The sequence below is a fragment of the Atractosteus spatula genome, chromosome 11, assembly GCF_055471065.1.
Source record: "Atractosteus spatula isolate fAtrSpa1 chromosome 11, fAtrSpa1.hap1, whole genome shotgun sequence".
NCBI lineage: Eukaryota > Metazoa > Chordata > Actinopteri > Semionotiformes > Lepisosteidae > Atractosteus > Atractosteus spatula.
This window is the reverse complement of record NC_142716.1, coordinates 1,687,706-1,701,726: the sequence shown is the minus strand read 5'-3', so window position 1 is coordinate 1,701,726 and position 14,021 is coordinate 1,687,706. Positions and strand designations below refer to the sequence as shown.

Here is a 14,021-nt window from a genome sequence, read left to right as displayed (position 1 = left end):
TGTGTATAGAGCAGAGCTTATCGACGGGAGAGAGATCACGCAGTTCAGGTCTTTTTTCGTCCAGTTGAAATGTCTGCGCCTTCAGAGTCGTTGACTTTGTGTTCAGCAAGCGTATTTTGGGAGTGCACTAACAGTGAGCAGTGCAGAGATCTTCGACATCTGAAACTCACCCTTTTTGCCTACATACGGTCTATAAATACCTGTGTTCTGTGCTTTTTGACCCATTGAGACTGACTTTGTTTTCCAGTGGTTGCTGTGCGTACGTGCACCTTGAAGGTGTCATGAGCGAATCTTGACCTCCGTGATTCAAAGTCTCAGCCCTTTGTCAGATATTCCAGGATGTCTTGTAAAAAAAAAACCTGCTGTACTGTGTCAGAACTGCCTACAGCTGTACGGACTGAGGTTTTGTAACTCGGTCTCGCAGCAACACCTAGTTGTCTCGGTGTTATTTTTTTCCTTCCTTCCTCGATTCGTGGTATGCAGGCTGCACCAAAGCTGCATTAGGAAAGGTTAGGGGCCTCTTGATTCTAGTGACAAGTAAGTCCCTGCCTGTCCATCTACTGAGCACTCAAAGTGTGAGGAAAACCGCCGAACGTGGTCATTTTCTTCAGGTGTGTGTGTCTGATGCTAGGCATTGCTAATCAAGCTGTTGCTTGATAGGAGGTAATCCTAACAGAGCTCTGTGCTGTGCCAGAGGTTGCCCTGTAGATCAGGCAGCACACCCACTGCTTGTGGTGCCCTCGAAACAGATAGTGTGGGGTGCGAGTTGGTCTGTGGTTGGGGTGCCTGGTTTTGAGTGCAGAAGGCTGTGGGTTGTTGCCCTGCCTTATTCACGGGTGTCTCCCTGGCTCAGCCATCGTTCAGCAGGAGCCTGTGTCAAGACAGGATCCTGCAGTCTGAACTTAATAACCGTTATCCTGATTGCAACATCCTGCCAACAGCTCACAAGAAGTCTGAGCTGTATTTGAGCTGACCTTGCGCAGAGTCTTATTGGAGGGGTGGGTTTGGGCACGGCGCAGCCTGGACAGGCCCTGCCTTCTTGTCTTCCACAGCGCCACAAGTGCAGCCTGCACAGGCCTTTCTTCCACATGTGGAACCTGATGTACTCTAGGAGGGCTGGGGCAGCGCCCATCAGTGTTTAAGCTCATTCGTGAGGCTGGGGCAGTGCCAGGTTGATGTTGTATTAGATCCCATAGCATGCACAGAAGAAATGCAGAAACCTCTCTAACAATGCATTCGGCTCTACATTTAAACCCGTCTGCACAGAAATGTGCTATTTTCAGACGAGCCTGTGAGATATGTTCGGTTAAGCTCTTGTAAATCCTCTTTTACTCTGCAGAGATGAAGTGATAATTTGCTGTGTTTTGTTGCTGATGCTGCTGGTCACACTGCCGTCTTCCTTCTCCTTTTAATAAACGCCCTTCAGCAGCCCAGCTCTGCTGCTCTGTCTGGTCTGAGGGACATTCATGCTCACTGGCATGTGTTAAGGTTTTGATATGTTAAAAAAAACACCTCCCGCCCATGTTCATATAGTTCTTTTGCTTTTCTTAGAGTTACTGGAAAATGTCACAAATGGAAGTGATGTAGTCAAGATTTTCATGACTTGTTTGAAAGCCTGAAATGAGTCAGCTGCTTGCTCGCTAGAGGACACTTCTAAACCACACGTTTCACACATTGCAGAGAAAGGTTTCGTTTTCAGTAGGAAATCTCTACCTCTGCTTGTCAGACCACAGATTGTAGTAAAATGGATCCGTAGGAGAATGGAGCCAGGAGCTCCTCAGCTCATCCAGCAGGGGCTCGTGGAGGCCTGCCTGTGCCCTGCAGGGGGCACTGAGAGGAGGTTGCTGAGGCTGTGTGCAGTGCTTGGCGTACCTGAGCAGGACCGGATCAAAAAGAGCACCTTGCACGGTGGGGTTTTACCTGTTTGCGCAGAACTTTTTGGTGGATGGCAGAGGTGCGCGCGTGTCCTCCACAGCCCCCCCCCCCGAGACGCCAGGGGTCCCCTGCTCTTCAGAATCGAGTCCGCCCAGATCCAGACAGTCAGTCCGTTCGGGGGCTCGTGCTAACCTGCGGGGGGCGGAGAAGGGGAATGTGAGAGTGGTGCTCTCGGTCTTCTCCCAGCCGCAGCTCTCTGTTGGGCAGCAGGCGCGTCTGCGAACAGGTGCTACCAGCAGCTACCTTTCCCGCTTGTATGTGCGTATGTGTGTATAGAATAGATTTTTAAACAAACTGAGGCATAAAAGGAATCTGATTTGAAGCATCCGGATTTGTGTTCATGAATATTATGGACAAAAACAGGAATGCCTATAAAAGGAATTTGAACCATATTTTTGGGGGGTTTTTGAAGCCTGCAGGATTGTTGCCGTTTTTTTCTCTGCTGTAATACCAGATGTGAGCAGTGGGAATGAAACGTTACCCAGAATGTGCCTTATAGATGTCTTTGGGTGTTAAACCCCAAGTGTTTTGTACGTCTCGTTGGGGACTCTTCAGTTATAGAGCAAAACCACTTTATTAGAATAACCACAGACTGCAAAAAATACAGCATTTTGAGCAGACTTTTTTTTTAAATGGCTTCTGCAGTTGAAGCAGGCCCACATATTATTGTTTTCAAGAACGCCTGCTCCATGCGTGACCCCTGTGCAGACCACAGCTCAGGTTGCGTTCACTAAATAACGAGAAACCACATCCTATCTGCCTCAAAAAAGTACTGGCAAGAGCAAGAGGTGAAATATGATTTTATTTCTGAGCTGCTTTGCTTGTGTAGAGTTCTTTGAACGTATTTTCAGTACTTCTATCGCTAAAATGTCCAAGTAATAAAAGAAAGGATTTGTGCAGCATAGTGAAATATGCTTTTTTTCTAAAATAATTCTTGAAATAGGAAAAATAGTTTAAAGCAAATGTGTATTCCAATGAAATCCTTAATAGGGCAAACATTTGTTAATTCTAGGGCTTTCTCTGGCATACTGAACAAAGGCCTTAAAAAGCCTTAGTGTTGCCACTGAAGGACAGGCAAGAGTTGCCCAGAGCTGAACTAAGAAACAGACAAATATATTATGAAAAATTATTTTATCTGTTGAAGAGTCACTGGGAACCAGTTTAGAGATGTACATCTGGTATGTAGTTCATTTCTCAAGAGCAGACAAAAGGTTGTTCTCAATTTAACATTATTTAGTTACCGAAATGTCATTGATACTTTTTGTGTGTGTGTGTATATATATGTTACTCTATGTTATATTGCTAATTTAGCAATTAACAGACATACTGACTGTGTCAAGGTGTGAATAGTAAAAGTAAGATTTGCTTTCTCAGGAGCTGGAAATCCTCAGTTGTGTGAGCGTCTTGGCGATCACAGCCTTACAGGCTCGGTGGTGGAGAGGGGCCATCATGTGTGTTTCAGGTGCTGTATCTGTGGGAACCTGTGCCGAGACCCCCAGTTTTGTCTATGAAGTGGAAGGTTGACTCGGTTGTGTGTCCTTGATTGTATCTGTGGAGGAAACGTGCTGAGATTGCATCAGCTCAGATAACCCTTTAGCACCCACACACACTACGACACACCCCCAGGATTGTGTGTGTGTGTGTGGGGGGGGGGGGGGGGGAGGCTGTTCTGGATGATGTCATAGTGTGCCGTCGCTAGAAGCGCCGAGCCGCACACGTGGCTGGACGACTGGCGAATAAGTAGCCTCACCAGGAGAGCCCTCTGCCTGGACACCTGTCTGCGGGGACACCTCCTCTAACTTAAGAGCCACGTGCTTGTGTTGCCCTCTCAAAGCGCTAGAGTATGCAAACTCCCACAGCCCGTGTTCAGCACCTGGCTACTGCCCTCACCACCTCGAGTCGAGGAATCTGAGGCAAGAGCGATTGTATAGTCAGCAAGGAAGGGAAAAAAAGAGAAAAGGTGGAGTGACTCGGTTATTACCCTGTGTCCCAGCGGTCCTTTCCATTAGCCTGTAGAAAAGCCAGCCTGTGTGTCTTTTCCCCGCTGGCTGAGGGCTGTTGTCTTCAGCCCTTCTGATTTCTAGACGGCAGCTGTTGTTCGTCACACCGTCACGCCTTCACTGTACAGGCAGGTGGAAGTAGGAGGCCATGTTGTGAAAAACAACAAACCTGCCTTGTCTTTGCGGCTCCCTGCTTCATAGTTTCCACTGAGACGCTCGGCATCTTCTGGCTCCTTGCTGCCCGCGCGTCTCGGCTTCTGGCGGGCGAGAGAGAGTGAGCCGCATTCCTGTTTGTGCTTGTTTCTGTTCTGCGTGCGTCTTAAAAGCTCTCTGTGGATTCAGCATTGTTGAGTCAGGGGAAATAACTGAGCTGGGGCTCTGGAACAGACGAGGAAGCCATTAATTTCAGATGTTTGACATGCCTCGCACCTGTTGACTCGTACAGCTGAGCATAGGAAGCCTGTTAACTGCCTGTTTGTTATCAGACACTCTAGGGAAAACCTCAAGAAAAACAATGATTCTTGGAAGATTACACGAGATCCCCATTCTCGGTAACCTATCAGGACCCAGCCCCGAGCAGAGTGTTAACCAGAGGAGATTGATTTCAAATGTCACTAACTACCCGTTTTCAAGGCTGTGGAAGTCAGAAGGATCCAGAGCAGATTTTTATCCGCCTCTCGCCGCCCCACCCGGCCCCAACCCTCTCTTCCTCCTTTAACTTCTCGTATCGGCCGCCTCGACGAGAGTGCAGAGGGCTCCTTTTTTTTTTTGCTTGCCCCTTTTTTAATTTTGGGAAAAAAAGATAAACGGGTTCACCTTCCGACCCTCCTCTGCCGCAGGCCGTCCCGGCCGGGCTGGCGGTCTTTAGTCTGCTCTCGGCCGAGACCCGCCCAGCTGTGCCCGCAGGGTAAACAGCACGTGTGCCCGCCTCGGTCACGGTCTGTGGTTGGGGCGGCGAGGGGGCGCCCAGTTGAATTCCAGAGAGGCTTAGCGGGGGACAAATAAGCCTGTTTTCGTTGGACTGCATCACGTGGGCCGTCTCGTCGAAATGCGAAACGTTCACCAGCTGAAATCCTTGTCGCAGAATGAGTGAATCGCCCACAGTGCACCTGGTGGCCTGACCCTTCTCACTCCTGTGCGATGCGGATGAACCCTGGGTCGATGCTGACAGATGCCCTGTTGGCTCCTGTCGGCCGTCTGCGAAGTCCCGATGGAAACAGACACATCTCTGTTGTTCGGCGGCTCCCGGTGTCTGTCCTGGGGGGTGCCTGCCTCTCGCTGGCCGGTAGGCTGCCCGTGGCAGAGGTGGCTAACAACAGGGGAGGCCGTTTCCTTCCAAAGTGTCCGTGCAGATGACTGAGGTCATAGCGGTGAACGTCACACTTGGTTCATTTGTGGCATTTGAAGTAAAAACGGAAGCGAAGTCGATAGAAGCGGGCGAGTTTAAAAACCCGTGAGTCTGCGCGTGTGTCTGCGCGTGTGAGGAGGGCATCCCGCTGTCCGCGCAGCGTTGCGGTCCGGTGCCCCGCCGTGCTGTGGCTGTGCGCCGGGGAAGCCGGTCTTTGCCGACTTGACGCGCCTCCTTTTCCTTTCCGTTGCTGCGCAGAAGGAAGAAGGGAAGGTGCAGGGCCAGCTGAACAGCTCCGACTCCAGCCAGTACGTCCGGGAGCTGAAGGACCAGATCGCGGAGCTGAAGCACGAGGTGAGGCCGGGACGCAGCGCTCTTCCGCCAGCCACAGGATGGGGACCTGTCCTGCACATTTCCTTGCGTTTATATAGCGCCTTCCCCAGGGGAGTCGACTGTTCAGCCACTGCTGCCTTGCAGCTCCGGTGGGGAGACAGAGCAGAGAGGGGCTGCTCAGCCAGTTGACTGAGGGGGATTTGCAGGAGGCCACTCTCTCCGAGCCCAGAGGAGATTTGAGCCAGGAGGCTGGGGCTATCGCCCCTGCCCTGACACACAGCCAGCATACAGCATGGTCCAGAGGAGAGAGCTTCATCTACTGGTCCGCCAGCAGCACTTGCAGAAACCGTCTCCCTGCCCAGTTCTGACCAGGCCCAGCCTTGCTGAGCTTCTGGGATCTGAGCAGACCAAGGTGATGCTGTCAAGGCGTGTGGTCTGACATCATTCTAGCATGTATCCTGTAGGTCTGCCTTTCTAATAAGAAGGCACAAAAGTCAATAGCAACACCCTAATGGCGGTGTTTTTGCTTGCCTGACTGACAGTGGCCTCAGTTCAGAAGGATGTATACACAAATGTGCAGATAATATCACATCTGTAATCTAAATCCTGTATGTTGCAAGAAATTAATTTAGAGTCACTGAAAACGTGAGGCTCCCCTCCTTTCAGTTCTGAGCTAACCTGCGTTTTCACAGAAACGTCCTGCGCGGTGGCTTCTTAATGAGATTTTTATCTTTTTAGCTCTTCAGACAGCAGTTGGCACTCGGATTAATGGGCGCTCACTTTTTTTCAGCTGTATTTTTTTGTTTTCTTTGCACTCCTCTTTTCACATTTCTTCAAATGTTTTTGTCTGTGTATTTTGAGGCCACCTGCAGTCTTAATCGAAGTGTCAACTACGCCCTGCAGTGGTACGTTTCCTGACTGAATGGGTGTGGAATGTGCCAGCACACCCCTATATCTTTAGTCTTTGAGAGAACAATCTTTCCACCCTGTATATTTTATTTACTTCAACAAATCACTACTACCAGTGGCTTTTTAACTCTGTCAGGTGAGACAGATGACAAACATCTCGTCTCTCTTGCCTCTCGAGGGGGGAAAATAAGCTTATTCACGCATCACTGTCAGACTAATTGTTTTGGTAAATGTGTCCACATTTCTTCTTGGAATGTCTACGGAATGGGTATCAGTGTCAAACTCCAGCCCCAGGAGACTGGATGCAGGGTTTTCCAGCCTGTTGGTGATGGAAACCTGAAATGAAGGGTGTAGTGTAGCTGGCCAGGGTGTGCGGAGAACCGCTTGAGTTTTAGACGTCTGTCCTAGCAGCGGTGGTTCCTTCGCCGCACGCCTTCCTCACAGGAAAACTCCCAGGAGCGGCCGAGCTGGGAACAGGGAAGTTTCTACGTTCGGCTGAAGGCCGCCGAGCAGCACAGGCACAAACACACTTCACCTAACCGAGCTCGCGCTCTGGGTGGGGCTGGAAGTATTCTGACACTGTAAACAAGTTTTTTTGCACTGCAGCGCGTGTTAGATTCTGGCCTGTTTCAGCGAGATGTTTTTTAATTCTCCTGATTCGTGGAACTTTGCTGTGAAGGCATTTTCTTTAGAGTTTAGAAAAACCTGAAATGATCTGGGGAGACACAAGCATTTACAAGCGTGCTCGTGCACATTTACTACGGTAATAATTTTCGTGGTTGGAGAACATCTTGATTATGTGAACAGAGAGGGGCCCTCGCACGAGCAACTTGCCTCGTCTTGCATCTGAAGTCGAGCAAGCGCGCCAGTTAAACAAGATATAATGTGCCAGAAAACAACTTGGCCAATCTCACCAAAGCATAGGAGATCGGTGCAAATGACAGAGGAGCAGAATCACGTGTTCACAGTAAGAAAGCAAACAAATTCAGCACAAGGTTGCGCCGTGCTCTTCAGCAACGTTCAGCCTGCAGGTCATGGTTCAGCTGAGCAGTGCTGTGAGAGCAGCAGAGGCCTCAAGGCTGAGCTTTAAGACTGGGTCTGGGGTCTCAAGCTGAGGACAGAAACGACAAGAAGCCCGAGGTGGGCAGGTTGTTGATGGTGTCAGACTGCAGTTGGCTCTCTGGGTTTTGCGGGGGACAAGTCGGTCTCTCCCAGGGGCGGACCCTCCTGGCGCCCTGCTCTGAGCCGTCCGTGTGCTTCGTCAGGGGGTCACCACCACAGCTCCTTCTTCCGCTCGGTGCTTCTGCCATCATCGGCCGGCTGATGTGCTGATTGTACTTCTCCAGCCGCTCGGGCCAGGGGGCCGTAACCAAGACCGGCTAGCAGAGCTTGAGCAATCGATGAGGGAGCAGCACAGAGCTCCATCCACACGCTGTTCCCTCCCCATCTCTGTGTTACACTCCCCTACACTCCACTACGGGGGGAGACAATCTTTGCAAGTCAGTCTGAAAGCGTAAATCAGACTCCATGTTTAAATTTTTTAATCATTTGAGGTTTATGACTTGCATGAGGTTTCAGGCAACCTTTTGACCTTTCAGTCCTCTAGGTTTTATTATGAGTGTAAGCAGCTACATTACAGCCTTCTCTAACTGCTCAGCCCCGCAGGGAAGCAAACCAAAAGGAAGTGATGCTGATTCATATTACAAATAAAGCAAACCTAGCTACAAGAATGCGCCCTGTAAAATATTTTACTGATTTTTTTTTCCAAAATTAAAACCGAATTCTAGCTTTTAAAATGATATTCGTAGGCCTTACACATTATCATTATGGAAGCAGGGTGTTTTAGCAAATTAGTGAGCTACAGATTCCAGGAAGCTTTAGTTTTTTATAAAATTGTGAAATATTATGCTTTTGTTGGAATTTTGTGGGGGGGGGGGAAGAAATGCACATCATTTTCGGTTACCAGTGGGTGTTAAATGAAAATAATTAATTTACCAAAAACATCAGTCAGTTCAGCTTGCTTGCAGCAGGGATATGCATTTAATCCCCAGTGCCAAGATGTGGGTTTTAATTGAGTTGCAAAAAGTATCGGCTGTGTGACAGGTGGTTCATTTCTTTAAGGTCTCTTTAAGGAATAGTCCACTGTGGGGCCTGAATAAGTCCCACTTTCTTTCGTTGGACCATCCTAGAGAGGACAAAGACTTCCCCTTCAAGTACAAAGTTTGCACAGCACAGCAGCAGTCTTTGTGGCATTGAGATTTCTTTGTCACACCATGCACATCATTCGCCGATGTTGGTTCTGTCGTTGCAAAGAAGAAATCTCACCGTGTATTGAATTTTTTTTTTAAAAAAGAAAAACTTGTGGTTTTGCAAGCGTTGCTGTCTAAAACTGTCGAGATAAGCGCTGGTTGTTTTTCCTTTGTGCAGAAGGCCCACTGAGAGACCAGAAAGGCTGCAACATCCTTCCCACAGGTCAACAGGAATTGTCTGGGGACTCAACGGCTCTTGGGGGAATAGGCTTGGGCAGTAAAAGCAGGCAGGGGGCAGGTTGCGTTGCAAACTGGAGTAGTGAAATTCCGAACCAGCCTTTGTTTTAGTGTTGTCTATTTCGATCAGTTTACTGGCGAATACATTTCGGTGTGGCCAAGATCCGTTATTAAGTTGAGGAATCAGATGCTGCTGAAGAGTCCAAAGTTATTCATCTTTCGAATATCTGAAGAACCATTCCTTTCGTCTTTGTGCTCAGCTCATTCCTTGAAATTCAGCGATGCATCGCACTGGTGCCTTATCAGATGCGTCCCCTCTTGCATGCATTCCGGGGACTGAGTTTCTCCTCGTTTCTGAATTGTGCTGTTGTGCAAGCCCGTGTTTTGAAATAAAGCGTATCAGTGTCCCTCCACCCTTTTTTAATGTTTGTGAAATTAGGATTCATGGCTGCTGAAAGATAACAACACCAGTGGCCTCCGTCCATCGCAGTGAGATGACTTACAGGACGGGAATGGCCAGACCTCTGCCAGCGTGCATTAGAGTCCAGCTCTGCGGCCCTGAGAGATCTCCGTCTCTTTAGCTGAGTAGCCTGTTGTTGTCACCTTGTTCCCAGCGAGATTGTAGAAGTGGCCATTGGTCTGTTTACTCGGACGCCCTCCCTTTCACCTATTTGTTCTGCAATGGGAAGGTCTTGCAAAAACACTGTTGCTCGATAGAATTAAGCCAGCCCAGACCATGCTGCTAGTTCTGATTGTTTACGCAGCAACGGGTGCGTGTTCAGGGGGGAAACAAATCTTAGCTTTTCAAACGAAAGCGAAAAAAGTAAGTGCATGTAAGAAGAAAAACTTTTTTTTTTCCTTTTCCCAGGTCCAAGATTTATGGAGAGGATTTTAACATGAAAAACATGAAAAACAGTGGCTTGTGGTTAAATTGTACTGCAGTAAATCATGCATTGTTTCCACTTGCACCCTATCTTGAAAGTGCAGTTGGGCAGAGCGGGGACGATCAGATTTGCAGTCCCCTGCAAACCGAGGTTGACTTGGGCTTCTGAAAGCACTATCTGATTGTCAGTACGTGACAAAGATCCCAAGTCACCTCGCTGGCTCAGTCTGATTTAAGTGGTTGTGGTCGATGTGAGGAACCTGTGATGTGATAAGATAGCACTAGCAGAGAGGTCATGTGGTTTATAGACACCGTGCTTCAGTTTAGCAGCTCATGTATCTTTTGTTGGGGGGGGGGGGTAGAATTATAGATGTTTCTGCATGCTTGAAATCAAACAGGGGGAGAGCAATCAAGTGCAGGTTTAAAAAAAAAAGACCCCAGCAATGACAGAAATCACTGTAGCCTGTTGACAGACGCACTGTGTCTGTGTACACGGCAACAGCGTCTTGGGTTTAGTTTCTGTTTGCCTTTTCCGTTTTTTTTTGATAATCAAAGCAGAACAGGTAGGCAATTCCCCCTTTTTTTTTAAAAACAACAAAAGCGTGTTTAAAACCCCAGACTTTGGTTGTCCTGCGATATCCATCTGCAATAAGTCCATCTCGCTCCCTGGTGTACCCTCCCTGCAAGCCACTCCTTCTCAGCCTTCGTGTGCTGCAAGGCTGCGGTGCAGATAGCGGAGCTCTTGTGTGCAAGACGGCACCGACGTGGTCCTGCCTGTCAGGGCCCCTGTCTCCTGGCTATGAACAGTGTGGTTTCTTGGCACAGCGCGTGCAGCTGTCTTCCCCTGCCCAGGCCTGCACGTCAGGACAGAGACACGTGGCAGCCTGCTCAGCCACTCGGGCGTCCACATGTCCAAACGCCTTTGTGTTCCAGCAGTGCACATCGACCCTGATCATCTGGACTTCACTGACCTGGGCGTGGGAGGTCTTGTCCTTCAGCTTCGTACTACTTATGTGTATTTTTCTACTTGTTTAAAGTGCTTTAAATTATTTATTTTTTTAAAAGTACAATCAGTACATTTCTAAAGGTGCGAGACGAAAAGGCGGCATAAGAACAAGGTTCCTGGGGCAAAGTGATAAAGAAAGTGAGAAGGAACAGTGAGTAGCTCAGCACTGTGAAAGACCAGAGTCATCACCAAACAGGACAGGATTGTGCAGCGTGTCTTCAGTTCACATGTATGTGGTCATACTGATGAGATCATATTAGGTTCTTTGTGCTCAGATTAAAGCCTCTATATATAATGATAGGTGCTTTTTTTTTTAAAGTCAGACTTCCTACAGAGTCAACAGAATGCTTCTTACACAAGCAAAAAATACCCTGTTGAGAAAAACAGAAATAGTGAAGATTTGAAAGTGCTTGACAACCTCCCTGTGCGTTTATTTCAGAAATACCACCACTCAGCCCAGCTTTCCATAGTTCAAAGTTGCAGAATGCAAACGCTTATCACTGCACCTCGTTTGCTGCTATTTCAATCACGTATTCTCTAAAGAGGTAGAAAGTTACAATCAGCCACAGAGCTCAGAGCAAAACCAGACCTCGCTAATCTGACAAGATCAAGGAGTCATGACCTGCTAGTAATCGCTTCTTGTCTGTTTTGTTGTTGGTTTCCTGTTCTGACTCACTGGAGTTTGCATTTTTCACCAGTTGTCACGTTTACAATAGAGACCCTTCGACTCTTGAAGACAGGCGTCTTTATTAACTGTCGGCTGCAGAGCTGGGATCTGCCAGCTTTTGAGCAGGAGCTGTGAGCAACAGCTACTGGCTACTCTGGGAGCAATTGCAATAGCCAGTAGGGTACAGTCATTTCTGTAAGCTCAGTGAGGAAGGCAAGTGTCGAACAGTTTCCAGCACTGTTCCCAAGCAGAGGATTGCACAGAGTGTCCTTGATGGCCGATAGTGGGGACTACTTCTGCGATGTAGACAAGTGGGAGATTTCAAGGAAATGGGTTTCGATTTACATATAAAAAATAATCCAACTGAGCGCACATCAAGTTCTTCCTTGTCGAAAGCTGTCGAGTCTGTATCTCTGACGCGCACGTGGCCCGTGTTGGTCGGTTTTGAGGAAGCGGCGTGTCGTTGAAAGAAATGCGGCTCCTGCTTCTAGTGTCCGTCAGGGCGTCTGCACGAGTCCGACCGGAGAAGGAGCTGCTGCTGAGCTGCTCTGGATCTCCTGGAAGGTCTGTTCCCAGCAGGAGCAGGGCCTCCACTGCCGGCCGGCAGCTGTCTGTGGCCCCTTCCTGCTGCAGCCGCAGGGAAGGTCTGAGTGAGGAACCATCAGGTTGAGATGTCGAAATGTGTAAAGGGCTGCAGATGACAATGTTATGGGTGGCGGCCTGTCGTCAGTATCGCTCCTGCACTGGCCTCTTCTGGAGAGAGACCGGAAGAGTCTTCCCCGGTGCTGGAGTTGGGAAGGACCGGCTTCCACACCTGTGGCGGAGGCCGGGGAAACTCCTCTGATGTCCTCATTCCTTCTCCTTGGCTCTTAGGCCAAGTGTCCTTATTAACGGGCTGCGGCCGTGGCGAGTCTCTCCCCGAGGAACGATCGCGCTGGCCTGGGAGATCACCTCTCCTGAGCATCCAGGCAGCACTTGGGAGATGAGCTCCATCAAGACATCGCACCCTTGTTTTATGCGTAGAAGTTATTTTTCACTCCCAAACCCCCCACCGGCTTCACTATTACTTTTACTTTTACTTTTGTGACACTCGGGAGCCTTGATTTATGAGTCGTTTGCATTCGAATAAATCTATCTTGTTGTTTGCTCACGTTCACACGACCCATTTATTTCTGAAGAGCTGCCCGGCTGCATGCGCGCGCCAGGCCAGAGGCGGCCGAGGAGTCTGGGAGTGTTATTACCAGGCTGCCTGCTGGTTTGCTGTGGGAAGCTCAGCAGGCCGATCTCGGTGCTGTGAATGGGCTGTGTGTCCACTTGACCAATTTTCTGGCCACCTTGCTTCTCTTTTTCTGGCATCCATTGAAGTCCTCAGACCTTCCCAAAAACCACGAACCTGGCCAGGCGACTCGAGCGCTGGCGTGTCCAGCCGGCCGCGCCATTCCCCATTTCCTGCGCGTTCCTAGCACTCCGATTTTGATCTTCGACCTGGATTGAGACGGTTGCCCGCCAGCCTTGCAGGCCGGAAAAGAGGAAAAAAAAATGACGCAAGGGTCTTTCATAAGCTTTCCTGTCGAAAACACAAGAAGAAATGAAGAGCGCTCACCTCGTCTCGCTGAGCACAGGCCAGGCCAGGTGGCGGATCGCGGGCACGAGACCTTGGGGGTTCAGCGCCACACTGCCTGGGGGCGGCCTGGCCAGTGTCCCCCAACCCCCCCCGGCCACAGCGCCCCTCCCCGACGTGGGTCCTGGGCGACGTGGTTTAGAGAAGCCGCCGCAATCAGGTGTGCCGCAGAGTTCTGGAAACGTCACCTGTGCGAACAGTGAATACTGTATAGGTTAGTCTGGGGGAGCAACCGAAATTGGGATGTTGTGCCTTCTCTACAGACCTGCCACCAGAAAGCTGCTTTTATCTTTCCAGTGTTCTGTATGGCATTAACCTGGCCTTGATTATTAGTAGTGCTCGGTCAGCGATGTGTGATTTCCTGGCAGTGCGCTGTGTGCTGGAAAAGCCTGAGAACCGCTGATCTTAACTGCTCTTCTCCCTGCCTCTCTCCCACATGCCCACGTGCCTGTCTCGCGGAGACAGCCAGCGTCAGGTAAGAGGCGCGGCACGAGCCCTCCCCCCCCTCCCCAGCTCCTGCAGTGTCCAGCGCTCGGCACCTCGGCTGCCTGTCCGCTCACATTCACTGCTTCCTTGCACATTTCTGTGGTCTTGGTCATCGTCATTTGGTCTTCATTTGGTGTGCAATATGAAAAAGAAACATTCTAAACATGCGTTATTTATATGATTGACAAATATCATGATTAGTCCAGGCCATTGCATGCTTTCTTCTAGGGTGACAACATGTCTGTCATGTGGTAGGAATTAACCGCGGTTTCCTTTGGGTTTGCAGTCATTTGCTTTATAATCATTTTAATGTTTTTTTTTGGCACCTAACCTCGATTAAACATGTT

At 49.3% G+C, this 14,021-nt stretch overlaps 1 protein-coding gene across 5 annotated transcripts in view; it reads left to right on the top strand.

Moving 5' to 3' along the window:
* LOC148823284 (ecotropic viral integration site 5 protein homolog) overlaps window positions 1-14,021 on the top strand; it is a 69,091-nt gene that overhangs the window by 51,620 nt on the left and 3,450 nt on the right. For all 5 annotated transcript variants that reach the window (XM_088927423.1, XM_088927419.1, XM_088927421.1 and 2 more), the window contains one exon: window positions 5,542-5,637. In XM_088927423.1, the coding sequence (XP_088783549.1) occupies window positions 5,542-5,637 (96 nt within the window). The remainder of the gene's footprint in view (window positions 1-5,541; window positions 5,638-14,021) is intronic.